General features: G+C 42.7%; 1 protein-coding gene and 1 non-coding gene across 5 annotated transcripts; both read right to left on the reverse strand.

The window, feature by feature from the left end:
- Positions 1-209: 209 nt before the first annotated feature.
- Positions 210-18,975, reverse strand: c15h18orf54 (chromosome 15 C18orf54 homolog). Of its 4 annotated transcripts, none has more exons than XM_068334257.1 (15): positions 18,858-18,968; positions 10,415-10,573; positions 8,477-8,612; positions 7,047-7,203; positions 5,996-6,163; positions 5,673-5,817; positions 5,393-5,459; positions 3,804-3,990; positions 3,337-3,501; positions 3,171-3,263; positions 2,336-2,429; positions 2,187-2,244; positions 1,789-1,953; positions 1,534-1,589; positions 210-1,072 (listed from the first exon to the last, which is right to left on the reverse strand). In XM_068334257.1, the coding sequence occupies exons 2-15, from the start codon at positions 10,480-10,482 to the stop codon at positions 922-924; spliced, it is 1,710 nt and encodes a 569-aa protein (XP_068190358.1). In that variant the 5' UTR covers positions 10,483-10,573; positions 18,858-18,968; the 3' UTR covers positions 210-921. The 4 variants fall into 4 exon arrangements, with proteins under 4 accessions (XP_068190358.1, XP_068190357.1, XP_068190359.1 ...); XM_068334256.1 differs by having other exon boundaries at positions 3,141-3,263; XM_068334258.1 differs by lacking the exon at positions 18,858-18,968 and adding an exon at positions 9,595-9,656 and having other exon boundaries at positions 3,141-3,263; positions 10,415-10,451.
- Positions 12,306-12,406, reverse strand: LOC137609037 (U6 spliceosomal RNA). The gene has a single exon (XR_011038279.1). It is a non-coding gene; the product is annotated as a U6 spliceosomal RNA (small nuclear RNA).
- Positions 18,976-21,022: the final 2,047 nt, after the last annotated feature.

The following is a 21,022-nucleotide window of genomic DNA, read 5'->3' on the forward strand; positions in this document are numbered from 1 at the left end:
GCGAATCACCGACGACAACGAGCGGCTGAGGGGGGGCCTGAGGCGGCTGAAGGAACACCTGAAGTCCTACCCACCTGCCCTGACACACCTGGACGGAAAATACCAGGCAGCTCTGAAGAACAAAATAGTGTCCGGTCTGAACAAGGACCGATGATCAAACACCTGCTGCCACAATTGATGGTTTCAGGATCAATAAAGTGAGTTTAAGTTGAACCCTTCCATGTTTTTAATATTCACTCACATTTCATTCATTCATCTTCAGTACCAGCTTCATCTGCTGTCACGGGATGCTGGAGCATACCCCAGTGGACTTTGGGTGTGAGGCAGGGTACACTCCAAGCGCGACGCCAGTGCATCACAGAGCCACGTGAAGAACAAACTACCACCACTGTTCTCATTAATTGTGAATTTTAATTTCACTGACATCAGGGAAAGTCCGTGGTGTCCTTTTCCAGCTGCTTCCCACTCAGTGAAAAGAACATCTGATCAGGATCAATAGCATCAGCCAAAAAGCCAATCAATCAGCGTTAAGTACAGAACAACGTAACCTGTTAGGAAATAATCCTGATTTAAAGGTTAACGTCCTCTTTGTTCACGTTTATAACACGACAGATGAGCAGAAGTCCTCAGCTTCATCCACTCATTCATCCCACGTGGTGGAGTAAGGCCTCATGCTGACAGGACAATCACAACGCCTCATTATGATGGGCTAACACTGGTGTGTGGAAATGCTAATGTTAGCATAATACAGAAAAATGGTTGTGTTACCAGTAATGTAACTATAGCATTAACATTAGCAGCATGTTAACGTTTAGCAAATTAAATGAAACCCTGCTACTGAGGCGTGCTCACACGCCACCAGGTTTGAACATAGTTCAAACATGTTACATACATGCCGGGCTATGTACTGATACAGGTGTATTAAGGTCTGTGGGTGGAGTAGCAGACGAGTCCATCAGCAGATGAAGATGAGTAGTGTCCTTCATCTTCACCTTTCTCCTCTTCTCTGACTTTGAGTTCCTCTCTGGGTTCTTCCACCAGAGCCTTCAGGCGGCTCAGGTGATGAAGAGTTCTGAGGACGGAAACATTCGTCAGTGTGAAAACAGCTTCATGAACTACACTGAGAGCCCAGAACATTAGGACAGCTGCCTGACGTCACGTCAGACCCCTTCTGGTGGGAAACCAGCCCTGACCCATCCAGGACACCATCAGACCAGTGGAGACGTGGTGTCTGGCACAAAAACATGAGCAGCAGGTCCTTAAGGCTCACTGGCTGCGAGGTGGGGGCTCAAACCTGTGCTGCTCAGAGGTGGGAGTTATTTCTACAGGATGTTCTCCAGACCTTCAGCAGCTCATGACTGGAGTTCAGTGTTATTTATTACTATCATTTTATCTTGTCATAGGCGTTTAATGTTGGTGCCTGTGACACAAGACTTGTGACTGCTCTGGACTGACTGGTGTGGTTTAGACTAGACCTCCTGCTGGTTTTGGGTCACCTGGTCAGTCATGGGTCAGAGGGTAGCAGGAAGTTACCTCTGTAGTGATGCCCCACCAGGAGTCGTTCGTAGCTTTACTTCAGGTTCAGGAGTCTGTAAGAAACATTCTGGTGTAACTTTGGACTTGTGAACGTTCCACGTGAACAGACGTGTAACCAATTCTCCAGCTCATTTCATTTCCTGTCACACTTGTTCAGACACACTTTAAGTCACACACACACACACACACACGCGCACACACACACACACACACACACACACACACACACACACGGCCAGGCTGGTGACCCACAATGCAACATGTTTCCTCCCGCTGTGGGCTCATGGGGGGTGATGGGTGCTCTCGGTGCTGAAGCGCTGTTTCCACTGCCTGCAGTCTGAACAGCATCTGTTTCAGAGCCTCCACTGGACCTGGCTGCTTCAAGATGGTGTTACCATGGAGATGGCAGCTCTGACCCTGGGGGTGGGGGTGGGTGTGGGGGGAACACAACAAGGGTGCAATGAAACTGGATGGACAGGGGCATCATTTATGGTGCGTTCACACCTGGACGTCTGAACCATCGTTCTGTGTGAACCACAAAGCTCCTCTACCGTACATTCTGGAATATTGAACACACCTGAACAACAAGCTGCACCTGTCTCAGCATTAAATACGTTAAGGTGAGTAAAGCCAAATCTGGCATCACCTACCCAAGTTTTCCTGTCAGTCAGAACCTCTGTGGCGCCCCCTGCTGCTGGAGCCACCTCCCTGCAGGTGTAATTTGTCATCACATTTAGTCAGTGTGTCAGAGGGACAAATTAAGACAGTTTAAATCTAACAAGTCTGACAAACGACTTACTGATTCACTGGATGGCAGTGTGAGGGAGAAGAGTACAACAGCTCCTCAGAGTCTGCAGGACCAGTGTATTCTTTCATACCCCCAGGAGGGGCGACTACAACAGTAACACCAGCATGTTATCAATGACAGGCAGCACTGTGTGGTGAGAACACACTAATCCTCTCTAAATGCACTAAAGCACACTGTCCCTCTGATCTCAGAAGTCCTGCTTGAAAGTCTGGAATGTTTCTGCTCTCAGGTCTCCAACAGTGTTGACGCCACACGACTAAAAGCCTACATCTACTGACTGAAAGTGGAAAGTTTCTCTGTGTTCACTTCAAATTCACTTTAATGTCACAAATAGTTTGAAAGATAATCCGAATCTCAATATCTGAACGTGAGATGCAGAAATGTGAATCCTCCAGTGTACAGCATGTGAGGGCGGAACTAAACTTCAGAAATTCACTTTACTTCTTCAAGCACATAAAAAAAAAACCATTATTATTCCCACAGATTATCTGTCGTTGTCATAATTCATGTCTGGGGTAATATTTCATGATACTTTAAATATCCAGCGTACGTTACATGTTTCATTAAACAGTAATGTGATCCATCAACTCTAAAAACAAGATGGAAGTACTGAAGATGTACTGAAGATGGATGGATGAATGAATGAATGGATGGATGGATGAGAGTGTATTTTGCAAATCAGCACAAAATCCAACGTGGTTTTTAAATTTTGCTCCCAACAGGTACATTTATGCCTGCCCTGATAGAGTCCTGTAACCGTTAGCTAACGTGTCAGCTCACAGGAGGAGGAAGTCACCTCGTGCCTCTGGTTGGGTCTTGCTCTCATCTGAATCTATAACACTGGCTTCTCTTCCGGAACGATGTGCCAAAGAGTTCAACACCTGATCAGCTTTCTGGATCAGGGACTCAATCCTGTTGTCTGACAGAAAAAACAGCAAAACTATATAGAACATCAAACCCTTTAGTTTTTGGAGAAATCTGCTGCGTTTTACCTCTGAGTATTGTTTCCATGTCAGAGCTTCTTTTCTCTGGAGCAAGAAGGGAAATGTGTTCAGCAAACTGCAGCCTTAGATCCCTGAGACTTTGCTGGCTGTTGCCCTGGTCAGGATCATCATCCTCCAGCTCGGCCACCCAGGACGGGGCTCTGGATCTGGGAGCTTCAGTGGGGAGACGAGTGATTAATTTATGCTCCAAACATCCCACATCAGTCAATTATCACTCATTCAAAATTTTAAATTTTAGTCAAAAGAATAAAAACTTTCTGCTGAAACTGTGAACTTGAGCAGATTCTAAGTGGATTCTAGTGGGAACTCTGTACCTTTTACAGAAGTGATGTGAAACAGGTGTTTTTCAGGTCAGTAAATAAAAAAAAAGAATGAACAAACACAATAAGAACACGTTAGACAGTCACTGTGGAGACCCAGTGGACGGTGTTGGTACTGCAGTGGGTGGGTCGTACCGTGATCACCACACAACTCTGAGTCTGAGGGTGGGGGCTCTTCACTGGGGGCACAGCACTGGACCCAGGCGGGGTAGGTCAGGTCCGGCACGCTGCTGATTCCAGAACAGTCCATGTCAGTCTTGTTGCTGGTGAACCAGTGAGGGAGGTGGAGCAGTGGAGACGGCTCTGCTGTCCTGTCTGCAGACTGGGGGGTCAAAAAAGATGAATATCTTTTATGAGCAATAGAATTGTGAGATTGTTTTCAGCAATATTTTAATTGATTATGCTTCAACTGCTTAATGGATTTTCATGAAGTCTGGTGGAAAAAGGAGACATTTGACAACAATGAGCACAACCCAATTCCAAATGATTTGGGACATTGTGTAAAAGAGATAAAAACAGAAAATAGGGTTTATCAGTTTGAACGCTGAATGTCTTGGTTGGAACAATGCTAGCAGAGGCTTTCTGAACACTTCATTGCTGCTCCACTAATAAAAGTCTCCCATACAAAGAGGAAACTGATGATAAATCAAATCCAGTTCCCAGCTGTCTTTACTGGGCAGAGATCATTTAAAGTGGATTGATTCAAAGTGTCCTGTAGTCTGCTAAGTCTGAAGCTAGCAACCATGATGGTATCGGGGCGCATGTGTGACATAAGCTTTTGTAAAGACTCTATTAATAGTGAATGATAATGTACATTCAGGTTCAGGGTAATAAGTAGCACAATAGATCATTCATTTTTCAGGAAAGGTCTTAATGTCAGCGACATAACACCAAACCATGTTGTGTCATTTTAATAGTGTGACTCTGGGGTAAACTGACATGTCTGCAGTCCAGAAAAGGTACGGCACATTATGAAATGTAAAATACAACAAAGGCTCCCCAAACCTTGGAGCAGCTGACGTCCTGCGATGAGCAAGAACGTGAACATTTTCCATTTTTAAATGGCAGCAAGAGGTCTGATCAGTTCCCAGTTGATGAAAGACTATTAATCATGAGTCTGCTCAAACAAAATTAACTAATTAAATGAGGTTATAACTTTTAAAAACTATTTGGTTTTTTCCATCTTCACATTTAAAATTTATCGTTACTTTTCTTTGTAAATAATTCCATACAATTTTTATTTCATGTTTAGCAGCGTCCCAACATTTCTGGAAATAGGGTTATAATTTGTCATGGAGCCAGTCCTGTGTTCCCATTTTTATTGCTCCATCCTTTTATTGATATCTAGAATTTTAGTGTTGTGAACACCCTTCTCAATCTATACAGAATGATGAGGCAAAGTGAACACACACCAGGACAGCTTTGAACAACAACAGGGTTGACAACAAATTGATCAAACTTCCCATTTTTATTGCTCCATCCTTTTATTGATATCTAGAATTTTAGTGTTGTGAACACCCTTCTCAATCTATACAGAATGATGAGGCAAAGTGAACACACACCAGGACAGCTTTGAACAACAACAGGGTTGACAACAAATTGATCAAACTTTACTGTTGAACAATGAACTGCCAATCAGTACAACTGGCCCATGGTCCATATTCTTACTCAGAGTCAAATCCAAAAACATGTTTGTCAGGCCTCAAAGAAACAAAGACAGTCACCCTGTTGCAGCTGTCTGAGGACATGTCTTCTGGTTTCAACACGGCCCTTCCTGGTCGTCTTCTGCACCTGGAGAGGAGAACGGAACCTCGTGTCAGATCTGACCTTTTGTCTTCTGTAGCTTAGAACATAAACTAAATGCTGCTTCAAGGGTGTCCCATTTACAAATATGCATTGCCACCTATTGTATGTGAACAAATTTGTAATGCTTTTAATATATATTTGTAATAAATGAACTGAACTGAACTGAACTGAACAACTATCAGTACAATGAGGACTAACCTGGGTCTACTATACATCCGGGCCGATTGGGGGTGCCGGTGGACCATGTGGGGGATAGCATGACCACTACCTAGTCTGTCCCACACTTTATTTACTGATCCAGAGGAGGAGCAGAGCTGAGAGGGTCCAGGACGAGACAAGTGTCCTGGATCGACACATGAGTCTGGTTAGAGGAGCTGACAGCAGAATGACATGACGACAACTAATCAATGTCTTTAAATATATTCATTGATCAACAAATTACTCTATTAACCCAAATATCAGAAAACAAGAGCTGAATGACATCAAAATGCATTGATTCCAAAATGACTGCATGTGAGAACCTTGTAAAAATGCAGATGTGCGAGTGACGGGCATTGATCCGTCGTGTGGAATCAACAGCAGCTCATCGGTTGTCATGGAGAGTCGATCACGGGTGGTGCTATGAAGGAGGGAGCTGCCGGGGAGATTCAGGAAGTCCAACTCCTCGTCAGTCAGATGCTCCCTGAGAACTACAGATAGAAAAAGACAACAAGGGCAACATTTAGAGAAAGCAGAAAATTAGATTTATTCATTTATTTTATGACTGAATCAATAAAAATTTCATTATGGACAGCAAAGTGGATTTCAATTAATAGATTTGTAAAAGGATGAGATTTCTACGATAAGATAGTCGTCCAACAGTACAGTCTCACAGCACTGGAGTGTTATTAATTATCTGTTATCACATCTTATAAGCAATCCAAACAAAATCTCTGGTTGAACCACTGACGTTGTTGTTTCACATGGAATTACAGCCCGAAAGGCAAGAGACTGGACACACACGACATTTTTAAAACAATAATTCCATTGAGTTAAATAACATGACAGACTAAATTAACCATGTAATAAATCACTACCTTTTTTGCATTTCTATTACTGCTACATAATATAAATATGTGAATTCAATATTTTGTCTCATAAGCATAAAGTGATCTAATCTACAATTAAACACACACGTGTGTGTGTGTGTGTGTGTGTGTGTGTGTGTGTGTGTGTGTGTGTGTGGTGTGTGTGTACATGTATTTATATGTATTGTATTACTTTAAGTAATAAATAAAGTTCAATCTAATGTTATCTTTATTTTATTGTCACATTATCTTCTCTAAACTTGATTGGACAGTCGTCAGAGTCGATGGGAAAGATCTTTTTTCTTTCAGATCGGTTTTTCAGGGATTCTGGAGGCTTAATTATCAGCTTGCTCCTGACCAGGCTAGTTCCCAGCTTAGGTTTCCATAGTAACTGTTGCTCTTGCATCATGGAACTGAATAACCTGAAAATAATTAATAATAAAAATAATAATACAAATAAATAATTTTAAATAAATAAAATAAATAATTTTCAGTAGCGACATACCATCTTTATTCCTGATAATGCTCAGTCTGGGTCTGCTCGGCGTCGGGGGTGGGCCGTGCAGTGAAACACACCTTTCTGTGGGGGGGTTTCTGGTGTGGGGAGTGTCCTCAAAGTCTGAGATGTACGCATCCAACGCAGCTGAGGCCGATTCATAGCTCTGGTGTCAAATCAATCACCAATAAAGCATCATTAAGTTATTTTTAGTAAGTTCAGTACATCAAGGTCTCCTCAGCAAACATTTTGAGCTTCATTACAATACTGACATTCAAGGGAAGTGAAGGCCAGATATCACTCAGTTAAAAACATCAGTTTAACATTTACAGTCTTCAGGCCTTACAGTACTTAAGTGGAGCAAGGTTATTTCTGTAGCACCTTTCACAGACAAAATCACAAAGTGCTTTTCTGAAGATAAAATAAAATGGATAAAACAAGACCTAAAATATAAGTTTAAAACATCATTAAATCACAGTAGTGATGATCATCCAATGTAAAACTTTTTCTTTTTAATGGACTCTATACAGCGTAGCAGCAGAGGAGATTCATTCTGCTCTTCTTTTACGTCATCAAAACAAATAAAGAAATTCATGTAAAGTCTGCCTATCAGGTTGTGAGGCCCAAACATCTATGTGTGGTCAATGTCTGCTGGGACGAATCGATTTGAGACACTTTAGTAATCCACAGTGGAGGATTTCCTTTAAAACTCCAATTTATGGAGTAAAATATTCCAGAGCGCTCCATCTTTTATGGGGGGGTCTGCTGGGGGAGAGACTGAATGAGCTCATTAAGAAGGTCAGCTCTGTCCTAAAGTTGTGAAGGAACGCTATCGTACGTCTGTCCTTCCAGCAGCTTTGAAAATTCATAAATTGTATGTTACTACTTATGTATGTTTGTATGTATGTTCACATTTCTCTTCACTTCTTATGACTTACTCCATACTATTAGTATTTATCGTGTTTGTTGACTGTCTATCCTGTTCTTCCATTGTGTGTGACTACAGCTGTTGTAACTGTGAAAATTCCCCCCGTGGGGCGAATAAAGGCTTAACTCATGTTACACACACACACACACACACACACACACACACACACACACACACACACACACACACACACACACACACACACACACACACACACACACACACACACACACACACACACACACACACACACACACACACACACACACACACACACACACACACACACACAGGGCCTGCAGACATGTAATAACAGAGAGATGGTGTAGTGAAGGGAAGCCATGTGGAGGTGCCCTAGAAGAGCTTTTTGGGGCTTGGTACCTTGCTCAAGGGCACCTCAGCAGCTCTTAGGTCCACAAACCATGTCCTGGTGGAGGAGCTACTGCCGCCTCATCGGCTGATCAAATTCCACTCAATCACAGCAGCACAGAGGTGAGGAATCAGGGCGTACCTTGTTCCTGTATGTGAAGGTTGTGTCGGGTTCGCGAGCAGAGCAGCTGCTCCTCAGGTAGCCTGAGCTGGACAGGAGACAGGTCACCGTGGACTCCGGAGACAGGAAGTCACCAGACAAGTCTCTCAAGTCCATGCTGACAACACACATACAGTGACATGACTTTACAAGCCACTCAGTCACATCTAAACAAGTGGGAAGAATGAAATCCTCACATAGCAGAAGATTTTAACAGCACGTAAACATAACGTAACAAAGTTAACCAAAACACCAACAACGTTATCGATCTTTTCCTCACGACTGCAGTGACACAGCTCATATTTCTATCATGTAAATTTGGCATTCCTGATCGGGTCAGACTAGTGGACCAGAGATCTGGCAGTCAGTCCACTGTAAAGGGGGAGTCATAAATTTGCATCACAATGACGTGGATACACTGGATGAATTATGTAAACCACATGTGTCAAACTCAAGGCCCTGGGGCCAAATGTGGCCCGCCAGATCATTTCATGTGGCCCACAACATAATAAAAGGTCAGTGTCTAAAAATAGAGGTCAAAAGTGTGTTTTGACCAAAAACCAAATTTTCCACAACGCGGTAATTAAGTCTATATTAACTTTGAAAAAAAAAACACCTTCATTTTAATTTTTTAAATTTAATTTTTATGTCTTTATATTTTTTGTGCAATTTACTCCGGGACTGATAAAGTATATATCTTTTTCTTTCTCTTGGATAGTTTGATCCTTGATGGAGTTATGTGTGTTTAATAACTTGACAAATTGAAAGGATTTATGTCATAACAGAGAAACAATGTAAGTTGAATAAGTAATAAATTTAGAGTTATTTAAAATTAAGGAGTAGTTACATTTACGTTACATTACACTGAGTTACATTTATTAGTTACATCTGGCCCTGTGAGGACAGCCGTTATTCTGATGATGTGGCCCCCGGTGAAGGTTTGACACCCCTGACCCAGACAGACATGAACCGGTTCTGTCTCTCCCTGAACATCGTTGTCAGTAACACGTTATTATCGTCCTGTCTCCGGCTGAACGGTGAGTCCGGAGGTTATCCTCACCGTTAACCGGTCTGGCTAGCCCAGAGCTAAACCTGCTGACCTACAACACAGTCCAGGCAGCGCCATCCACGTCACCGCTCACCACACGTCAGTCATGTGACCCTGTCGAAACATACATTCATCATGTGTGTAGGAGGAGTTACGCTTCACATGACGACCACACCTCGGGGTAACTTCGTTAGCTTTGTGTTAACACTAGTAACACTAGTAACACTAGTATCACTAGTAACACTAGTAACACTAGTATCACTAGTAACACTAGTAACACTAGTAACACTAGTATCACTAGTAACACTAGTATCACTAGTAACACTAGTAACACTAGTAACACTAGTATCACTAGTAACACTAGTAACACTAGTATCACTAGTAACACTAGTAACACTAGTAACACTAGTATCACTAGTAACACTAGTATCACTAGTAACACTAGTATCACTAGTAACACTAGTAACACTAGTAACACTAGTATCACTAGTAACACTAGTAACACTAGTATCACTAGTAACACTAGTAACACTAGTATCACTAGTAACACTAGTATCACTAGTAACACTAGTATCACTAGTAACACTAGTAACACTAGTAACACTAGTATCACTAGTATCACTAGTAACACTAGTAACACTAGTAACACTAGTAACACTAGTATCACTAGTAACACTAGTATCACTAGTAACACTAGTAACACTAGTAACACTAGTATCACTAGTATCACTAGTAACACTAGTAACACTAGTAACACTAGTAACACTAGTATCACTAGTCTCACCACTAACACTGCCGTCAGCAGCGCTAGAAGGAGACACCGGAACACAAAATGTCTAAAAACACAACCTTTAACGAGCTAAAACACTCACCGCCCCCGAAACCAGCGACAGAAGTCCAATCCGGCGGTCGAACCGGGGCGGATGTGACCGAACAACATTCGAGGCTCCCGGGCGACGTTCACAGGTCAGTTCATGCGCGTCACTTCCGCTTCACTTCCGCTTCAGCGCGTCACTTCCGCCGCGACCAAACTACGTTCAAAAGCAGGAAGTACGTCAGATAATAGTTACGTCACACAAACCTTTGAACACGGCTGTGGGTCTTGTGGTTAATTCTAAACGACAAAACTACGTGAGTCCTGCAGTATGGACGTTGTTGGCTTGTTTTTCATGTTTAATAAAACGTATCTTTTTACCAACAGTGCCACCTAGTGCTTGTGGAAAATTAAAGGCGCTTAACGGCCTCTATTGACCATTTACATTAAATATTATTAGATGATAAATTCCTGCAATGTAGCTGCAAGAGGACACAAGCCAGTGTCTAATGGGGCCGGTCCCAGCCCGGATAAATACGGACGGAGGGACAGACAGACAGACAGATATACTTTATCCAGAACTGGGAAATTTAAATGTTAGAGTAGCATTTAAATATAAGAACGGACAGAAACAGGGAAAATATACACTGAAGAAAAATTAAGGCAATAGGCACAGGGGAATGATAATAATATTTAAAATATGAACTACTAATAATAATAGTACCCAGGCATGGCAGGGTTGTGTCAGGAAGGGCATTGGTGGTGAAACTTTTGCCAAATCAAACATGTGAATCAAACCTATGACTTCCATACCAGATCGGTCGAGGCCCAGGTTAACATCCACCGCCATCGGGGCTGTTCACCTACAGGGTGTCGGTGGAAATTGGACTATTGTTGGTCGAAGAAGGAGAGGAGGAAAGTGTGTTCGTAGGAAGAGAGAGAAGAAGAACACCAAGAGTATAGGACTGAGAGTAGGGACGCTGAATGTTGGATGTAGTGAAAGAGGACATGAAGGTAGTTGGTGTGAGAGAAGACAGGGTTAGATTCACTGTAGTGACCCCTGAAGGGAAAAGCTGAAAGGACAAGAAGATGATAATACATTTCAGTAATAGATTCAGTTCTCATTTATTCAAATTATGTACGGTTGTAGTAGCTCAGTCCACTAGGTCTGGCGACTGGAGGGTGGCTGGTTCAAGTCCATGTAGACCCAAAAAATTTGGAGGGTCAACTGGCAGTGGAGAGGTGCAAGTTCACCTCCTGAGCACTGCTGAGGTGCCATTGAGCACTTTAATGATTCCCATAGAGAATCAAAGTGTAGTTGCTTTTTCTCCAACTTTTGCATTTTTACAGAGGCATGGTGATAATCAATCAATCAATCAATCAATCAATCAATCAACCTTTATTTGCATAGTGCTTAATCACATCAGCAGACATTTCAAAGCGTTTTAACAGACAGACAAACCCAACAGGACTCTTATTCTTGCTCTGGAGGGTCGAACTAACTCCTCTCTCACTGCAGCGTTAAAACCAGCAGACGTCGTGTTGCCGTTTGATCGTTTTTAATTAGGCAGAATCACACAGGTGAGTTTTGTAACAAGAAACTTCAGTGACAACAAAATAATGGCGATTTACAGGTTCGAAATTCAAGTGGAGAAGTGAAAAAAAATTGTGAATATTTTGTTGAATGGAATTGCATTTAAAGCTTGTGTCCCAGAGACACAGACTGTCTGACAATTGTGCGTCCCTGTCCAAAAATATGCATCAAAGACTCAAGGACACACGCAAACGAGAACACTCCACTCTAGATCAGACTTTGTTAGTTCAAACACATGCATATGCGTTTGAACTGTCAGCTGAGACTCCACAGTAACTGGGCGGGAGCAGGAATCGAACCAGCAATCTTGTGATCATTGGACGACCTGCTCTACCAACTGAGCTACTGCCACCCCAAAAATGTGGAACGCTTCAAGAATTTGCATGTCATCCTTGCGAAGGGGCCATGCTAATCTTCTCTGTATGGTTTAAATTTTAGCATGTGTACAGGTATTACCAAAGTATTACCAAAGACTTTGGAATTAGCTGGAGTAAAGAAGATGGATGAAATAATAAAAACATAAAAATGCCAAGTATTGAGTAGAATTTGATTGAAGTTTAAAACCACACATGACCTAAAAATGCATTAATAAATTAAATTGCAGTTAAGGCTGAAATTTTCCTTGTAGATGTTTGCGGTGAGTTTTGACAGCGATGCACAGTAATCCCTCGTCAGTCGCAATTATTGTGTTTCAGCAACACCTGGAAAAAATGAAATTCCATAATATAGAGACAAACTATTTTATTATTTACGGTAATTTAAACTTTGATGAACCCTCCCCATACTGATATTAAACCACTTTCTATCTGTATTACCTTTTCCAAACACTCTAATAGACTGTTTAAAGCACTTCTTTAATACACGGTAGTGCGTTGCATTCCGTGAGTCTCAGAACGCAGCGCACTACCGGATCCTGTCAGCCAATAGAATTCACGTAGGGAATCAAGTGACTACCTACTAAAAATTTGCGATGTCGTGAAGCCGGGCATCTTGAAGCGCGAATACACGAGGGATTACTGTAACTAATTCCCTGGTACCAGCACCCTGCCTGTCTGATTGAACCTGTTTTGAGACTCTTGACCTGCCCGTTTGTCTGTGTGCTTTTAGGTTCTCCACCAGTTTGTTCAAGCTGTGACATTAAATGAAATGTTTGGTGTTATTCACAAAATAAGTGCACTACAGGAAACGTCAAAGCTGTGTTTTTTTCAGGGTTATCAATTGTGACTGCAGCACAGACACCCTGCAAAAACAGAATGTCCACATTCCAATGATTGGGGGCCAAGTAGTGATGTCCCCTCTGTCCCGGCGCTCCAACACGCGCCCCGGACTCGGTTAGCGTTCCCCTGGGAACTATTGCTTCGAAGCCAGCTTCAAACGAGGAAAAACCACGTGACTGATGACGTTTGACACACTCAAGTGCTTTGAAACGCCAAGCGCTTCATTCCCCAGCTGAACCAGTTTAGTGGTTTGGATCAATGGGCTGGGCTTTGAAACACCGACCAGTCCCAGAGGTGCTAGAATGGATGAAACAGCGTGGTGAACTGCGTATCGTGTCAATACCCTCTGGATTGATCAGATTAGGGTTCAGATTCCTGACAGTTTGCTTTCTAATTGCTTTGCAATGGAACCAACCTGTCAGGGCTCGAACACGACTGGTAAGGGGAACCCAAAAGCACGACAGAGTAGCAGGCAGGTCAAGTCTCAAAAAGGGTTAAATTGTACAGGCAGGGTTCAGGTTCCAAGTAATCAGTCCAACAGGCAGAGGTAGCCAATAAACGGCAGGCGAAACAACAGTCCAGAATCAGGCAGGGTCAGGCACGAAGCAATCAACCAACCGGGCAGACAGATCAGACGAGGAGAAGGAAACAGGCTGGGTCAAGACAACAGACGGTATTCAAACACGGTCAAGATCAGGCAGGATACGTAGGCTGGAGAGTCAGGCAGGACACTAAACATATGGCAGAGATTCTTCTTCTTCTGTTTGGTCCTATTTAAAAGCAGCCCAGGAAAAAGCTCTGACTCTCTGTTCTGGTTACTGAGGGAACCACTAGTGCATGGAGCCAGGCTGGATGTCTGCAGTGGAGCCACACCTGGTCTGTCTGCAGCGCTTTGCAGAACCAGGACCATGGCCCTCCAGCAGCTGGTGGACAACGTTGGACCTGCGTTGGCGGATGCCCAGGCTGTGAACTCCCTGCTGAACATCCAGTCCACCAGGGGGGCTCAGAGGGGGCTACAACTGTGGAGGCAAAGACTCTCTGGGAAGGAGAGAACCTCCTCCTGGACTATAGTACAGGGACTGTACCGGACAGCAAAGATCCTGTCCCTGAGGTCCACATCAGTCCCCTGTTTGGAGAACTGGAGGGTCCTCTCCTCGGAGATGAACGACAGATCAGCCTGCACACGGCCAACAAAAAAATACTGTACAGACAATGTGTAAAAGTGATCAACAAGAAAAACCTGTGTAACAGAGCCCCCACTACCTGGGCCAACAGGAGGACAGGAAATGGACCTGACTCACAGTGGAGACTTCTGTACAAACCCCCCCTCAAGGAGAAAACAGCCGACCTCCAGTGGAGACTTTTACATGGTGCCGTCGGTTCCAATGCTTTATCTCTGTTATTAACCCTGCGGTGTCCAGCCAGTGTCCCTTCTGTCCCCTTCAGGAGACAGTCTGTCATGCTTTCAGTGAGTGTGGGAGACTTCAGTGCTCTTCACTCTTCTGACGAATGTTTTTAATTTGTTCAGTGAAAATGTTAGTATCAGGAAATCCATCTACGGTGCTGGGTACAATAGATGGAATCAGAGAAAGTGGCAGCTTTTACATTTTATTTCTGGAGAGGCAAAACTCACTATTTCTGTGACCAGGAAGAGGAGAACTGAAAACAATACTGTTCCAGAAGCAGCTCCTGTTTTCTGCTGTAACATCAGATGTCGCTTAAAACTAGAATTTGGTTTCTATAAAATGACAAAACACCTGAATAACTTTAGGAACATCTGGTGTCACAAAAATGTCCTATGCACTTTAGTTGATGACCACCTCACTTTTGCAAACTTCCTGTTATAATGTACTAATTTTTATATTGTATTTCCTTTTGTTTTTTTGGTGTTTAGTGTTTTTGAAGTTTCATCTAATGAAAAATTGTTAAATATTCTGAATGTGATTGAAGTTTTTTTCCACAAAATCTTCTTCTTCTTCTGAAGCACTTTAGTGCTTTCATGTAATGTAAAATTGTAAAATGTTTGAATGTGATTAAAGTGTTATTGCAAAAATAAAAAATAAAAATCTTCTGTTTGTATGCTTGAAAGAGCTGCCCAGCTGTCTGACGCTATGACTGACTTTTCCTTCCCATGCGTTTTTATCCACTGTAATGCTATTATTATCCTTACTAATTCTACGGCATACACCGATATGTGATCTGAACACCTCTGCTTTATTCTAATTTTTCCTGTATGGGTATATACTGCAGCCCCAGTTCGGCCAGTATCTGGGTCTTGCTGTACCTCTAGTTTCTTCAAGTGAGTATCTGCGGCTGACATATATGCTATACACCCATAGTCTAATGTGGCTCTCATCACGGCTTGGTATATCCCTAACAGTGATGTTCTTGATGCTCCCCAGTCCCTTCCAGCTACACACTTCAATAAATTATTCACTTTTTTGCATCTATTAACAAAGCCTGTCTATTTGCTGTCTCCACGTTAGTTTTTCATCTATCCACAACCCCAGAAATCTTACTGTTCCAAACTCTTCTATCTTTTGTCCATATAGATATAATTCCACTTCCTTACGTCTTCTCGCAAAGCATATTGTCTGTGTCTTGCTCACTAAGCATTTAAATCCCCAACATTCTGCCCACCCTTCTACTCTCCCAATAGCACGCTGCAGTTTCTGCTGTAAATATTGTGTGTTGCGCCCCCTGACCCACAAACAACAACTTCCCTACTCTTGGTTGTATTTGCTCAAAGATATCATTTATCATAATATTAACCAATGTTGGACTGCACACACTTCCTTGGGGAGGTCCATTCTCTACACTGTACTGTCTGGAGTAATTTGTACCCACCCGCACCTCAATCTTCCTTTCAAACAGAAAGCTCAACACCCAGTTGTACATATTTCCTGTGACTCCCAGTTGCTCATTTCCATGAGGAGACCTTCCTTCCACATCATATCATCTGCCTTTTCAATGTCAACGAAGACTGCTAGAACTAGTTCTTTATTAGCTTGAGCTTTTCTAATCTCTGACTCTAACACTAATACATTATCCATAGTCCCTCTACCTTTGCGAAAACCACTTTGGTACTGTGACATGAGGTTTTTGTTCTCCAAGTAATAATTTAGCCGCTCCATAACCATTCGCTCCATTACTTTCCCCAGCTGAGATGTCAGTGCAATGGGTCTATAGCTGGCTGGGTCTGACTGGTCTTTCCCTGGTTTTGGTGTAGGGACTATAATTGATTCCTTCCACTTGGCTGGGATTTTGCCTGACTCCCATACTTTATTGTACAACTTAAGCACAGTATTGAGAGCTCTCTCACTCATCTGTGCCAGCGTACCATAACAGATTCCATCCTTCCCTGGCGTCGTCTGCTTTGCTTTAGCTACTGCTCTCTTTATCTCAAGCATCTTAAACGGCACATTTATTCCCTCCTTAGATATTTGTTTTTTACTCTTAATACCCTGGTTTTGTTCTATCAGCTTTTCTCTATTACTTTTAGCATTCAGAGTTAGGTTTTCAGAGCTATGTACCCTGACAAACGTCTTTGCTAGAACCTCTGCTCAATCTTTCCCTACATACTATTTGGTTATCGACCCGTAGCCCTGGGATTTCGTAGTTTCTGTTAATTCCGCTCATTTTCCTGATCATTCCCCATATATCTGTTAATTGTGTTTCTCGCCCTATCATATTACAGTACTGTCTCCATGGCGTATAACTCTGCACACTACTGCCTGTGCTCTCTTGTACTTAGTCAACGACTCCAGAGTATGGTGCTTTTTTAATTTCCTACATGCTCTATTTCTTTCCTTGATTGCTCTGCTACAGTCTTCATTCCACCATGGCACGCTCTCCCTTGTTCTTTTTCCCTTCATCTGCGGAACTGACTTCTTCTGCTGCGATCCTTATTACTCCCACCACTTTCTCATTAAACTCATCCTCATTCATTATTCTTTCCTCATCTATTTCCCCACATTTACTTTGACTGAGTTCTCTGAATCTTTCCCAATTTGCACTTTCTAGCTTCCACTTTGGCGGTCTGTCCTCACTATCCTGTATTGGACTAATTCCAATTTTGACTATTATTGGATAATGATCACTCCCCATAGTTGTGTATTTTAATTCTTCCCATGTACTAACTCCTACCATCCCAGCCGACATTAGAGTGAGATCTATTGCACTTTCCGTATTCCTAGATGTGTTGTATCGAGTGCCTCTGCCGTCATTTACACACACCATCTCGCTATCATCTATGAATTCTTCTATTATTTTCCCATTGAAGTCTGTATTCATGCTCCCCCATAAAGTGTTGTGAGCATTAAAATCCCCCCACCATACTACACCACCCTCCACCTGTCCGCCTGCTTCATGAAGTACCTCCCTGGACAATCTCTTACCTGGATTATAGTAGTTTATTATTGTCACACTATTAGTTTCTGTCCATATTCTCAGTACTATTGTTTCATGTTTATCACTTGATTTTTCTACCCTATAGTTCACTCCTCTTTTAATAAATGTGGCCCCTCCTCCCCCACTTCTACCTTCTCTGTCATTTTAACTGCAGGGTACCCATTTAACGTAAAGTACCACTGTGGCTTTAGCCGTGTCTCTTGAATACATATTATTTTGACCTCTTCACCCCTTTCTTCTATAAATTTATTAAATTCTTGACCATTAGCAATAAGACTTCTAGCGTTCCACTGTAGGATAGCTGGGACCATGAGGAGTGTCCAGTCCATGTCTCTGACTCTACTTCTCCAGCTAATGTTTCCTGAACCTGTTCACAGCTGAGCCCTCTGATGTCAAGGTGCTTTTCTGCAGCCGTGATAATTATCTTAATCTCCTCCGTTTTACTATTAGTTTGTGCTGAACAATTTATCACTTCCACCATGAACAATACAAAGTCGTTCTTACCCACTCTAAGTGTATTTTCCTTAGCTTTAGCCACACTAGCTTCGACTCTGTTGCTGGTGTCTGCCCTCACCGTTTTTGCAGGATCTATCTGGTTCGCCCCACTTTCTTCGCTGCTTCATACGATATTCCCATTGATGTTTTCACTTTCTGAATCTCTGCCGCCTTCTTGCCCGCCTCACAACCTCGATACGCCGAAGCGTGCTCCCCCCCCCCCCCCCCCCCGCAGTTGCAGCATTTGAGCTTGGCCTCTTCTTGACATTTACCGTACTCATGATCACCTGCACATCTCCTACATTTCTGTTTCCCCCTGTAGACCGCTGCAACATGTCCGTACCTCTGGCACTTAAAGCACCTGAGGGGTGGGGGGGTAAACGGTATAACTCTATAACACATGTAACCTACAGTATGTAGACATTCTCTGGCAGCTTTGGTTCATTAAACCTGATTTTAACAGAGAGACTGTCCATCTTCTCTCCATTTCTACTCATTTTTAGTCTCTGCACTTCCAGCACTCTTGCCCCCTCTATATTACCCCTGATCTCGTCACAGGTAGTAGCTGTGGGAACATTCGAAATAACCCCACAGCCCCTCTCCTCTCTTCTGCATCGAGCATGCTACAGACTTTCCCTCCATTCTACTCACTCTTATTGCCTTTCCTTGCTGTGCCCCACCCCTACATAAGACCATCAATGCCCCATTTCGCAGCACTTTCACACTTTTAACCTCTCCCAGAACTTTATGAATGGCTTTCGTCAGCTTAACCGGGTTCCACTCACCAAACGGTTGTCCATTTGCTTTGGCTTTTCTCTTTGCTCTCCTTCACTGCTCGATACCGATGAGTCATAATCCCCTCTCCTTGCTGCCTCCTTTGCCACTTTCTTCCATTTGTTCCTGTTCAAACGCTGTTCACCTGCAATGCTCCAAACTTCCTCTGCCATCTCACTTCCTACTCCGTCACTTCCCTCTGCCATCTCTCCAACCAACCACGTTTTTCATCTGGCAGAGATTAGAAGGCAGGGCTGCATATGAAGGGTGGAGGTAGATAGGGGAGTGGCAGGTGTGTGGAGACAGGGCAGGTGGCGGGAACGAACTGACTGGAAATGAGGACAGGATCTGAAATGACATGATATGTTAGCAAAATGAGAACAAACAGAAACTATTAGACAAGAGGTGTGACACAACCAGGAAGAGATCCCAAGTCTGGGAACATTCAGAACTGGTGCCACCGAACAAAGTAGATTTAATTTCTAACAATTACTTTCAGGCTCTGTTGCTCACACAGTAGAAAATAATAAACCACACACATCATTTCTAATTTACAGGTGAAGTGTTTTCTTTGCTCCATCACCTGACGTACAGTAACAACACGTCGTCAGTGATGAGGCGTTACGATCCAGACGTGAGGATGAAGCTGGTGGAGCTGCTGTGATCACGTCTCAGGATTCAGACTTGATCTCCCAACATAGAGCTGGTTTGTTTCCAGTGACACTAATCATCCTACAGTATGTAACTCACGCACACAAATCACATGTATATATTTATATTAAATACTGTTTACATGCAATTTATGTAATCTTTACGTGTAATCTATATCTCTTATTGGTTTATTGAACCCTGCAAGGACCAATATTCATAAAACAATTTCCTATAATATACAGCTACAATATAGCAAGCAAGGATTAACACATTAAATTTAATTATATTCGATTTTATTCAGAAAATATATGCAATACAGGGAATGTCAAAGCGCTGTTTTCTGGGCTCATTGACCGTTGGGGGCCATTCAGACATCACTAACAGTCGATGGTGAAAACCGGGTCAGCCCCGCCTTCTTCCCACGCCAGCCCCTCCTCTTCCTGTTATAATTAACAGTTATAACCCCCTACCACTCCGGTACCACCCCTGTGGGTAGTCTAGATGCATTTAATGGAAACATACAGTAGTTATCAGAGATTGTACTCATGTTTCATCGAAGCATTTCAGACTGCGTTAGCTTAGCTCACCGGTCTTGTTAACCAGTGATCCCTCATCGTCCATGACGATTGTCAGTAACAGCTGTTATCATGTTCTCTCCAAACTCATCCATTGTGTCCTCCACTGATTTCTATCCAATTTGCAAACACTGTGTGATTTACTCCATAAATCCCCACAATGTTCACCAGCCGGTCTCAGTTCTATCAGCCATCTAGTGTTTACACAAGGGGGCCAGGGAGTCACGTTCTGCTGACTGAGAAATAGCTCCATGATTACTGCAGAAAAATAAACAGTTACATCACAAAAAATGAGTGAGAAACATGAGAACAATAAGAGGGAAATACCCAGTAACAAGTTAATGTAGCTGCAAGAGGGTACATGCCAGTAACAAAGTCACTGAAAGTTTAACAACTTAATAATAATACATTTCATTTAAAGGCACCTTTCTTGGCACTCAAGGACACTACAGAATTATACAAAATTCATGAAAAGAATCCACAATAAAAAGATAAAACCAATAAAAGGGCAACAGGTTTCAGCTGCAGTCAGTCTCAAACAGATGTGTTTGGAGTTGTGCTTTTGTTTTTTTCATTTTTTTTCATTTATGCTTTTGAAGTTTTATTTTCAAAATAAAATATCTTTAGACTGATAATCTTTCCAAAAAAAAATTCAAAGGTTCTGTGCGACCCCCCTGATTGGGGGGGTCGCAGCTCTAGATGGATTATATGGAACTAAAAGTTCCTTCAGATAAGTCGGTGCCTGGCCACCAAGAGCTTTGTAAATGAGGAGTTTTTAAAAATCTATCCTAGCTTTCACAGGAAGACAGGATAGAGAAGCTAACACAGGAGAAATATGGTCTCTGGTACTGGTCCTTGTCAGAACCTGGTCTCTGGTACTGGTCCTGGTCAGAACCTGGTCTCTGGTACTGGTCCTGGTCAGAACACCGGCGGCAGCATTCTGTTTTAGT

This window comes from Antennarius striatus, chromosome 15 (genome assembly GCF_040054535.1).
Source record: "Antennarius striatus isolate MH-2024 chromosome 15, ASM4005453v1, whole genome shotgun sequence".
In the NCBI taxonomy this organism is placed as follows: domain Eukaryota; kingdom Metazoa; phylum Chordata; class Actinopteri; order Lophiiformes; family Antennariidae; genus Antennarius; species Antennarius striatus.

Bases quoted from the DNA above. Each gene is read 5' to 3' on its own strand.
- c15h18orf54 (XM_068334256.1), bottom strand. From the start codon at position 10,482: ATGTTGTTCGGTCACATCCGCCCCGGTTCGACCGCCGGATTGGACTTC. The intron at 2,245-2,335 runs GTAAGTCGTTTG...TTACACCTGCAG, and splicing joins CACTGCCATCCAGTGAATCA to GGAGGTGGCTCCAGCAGCAG. The intron at 1,073-1,533 runs GTAACTTCCTGC...TTCCGTCCTCAG, and splicing joins GGTGGGGCATCACTACAGAG to AACTCTTCATCACCTGAGCC.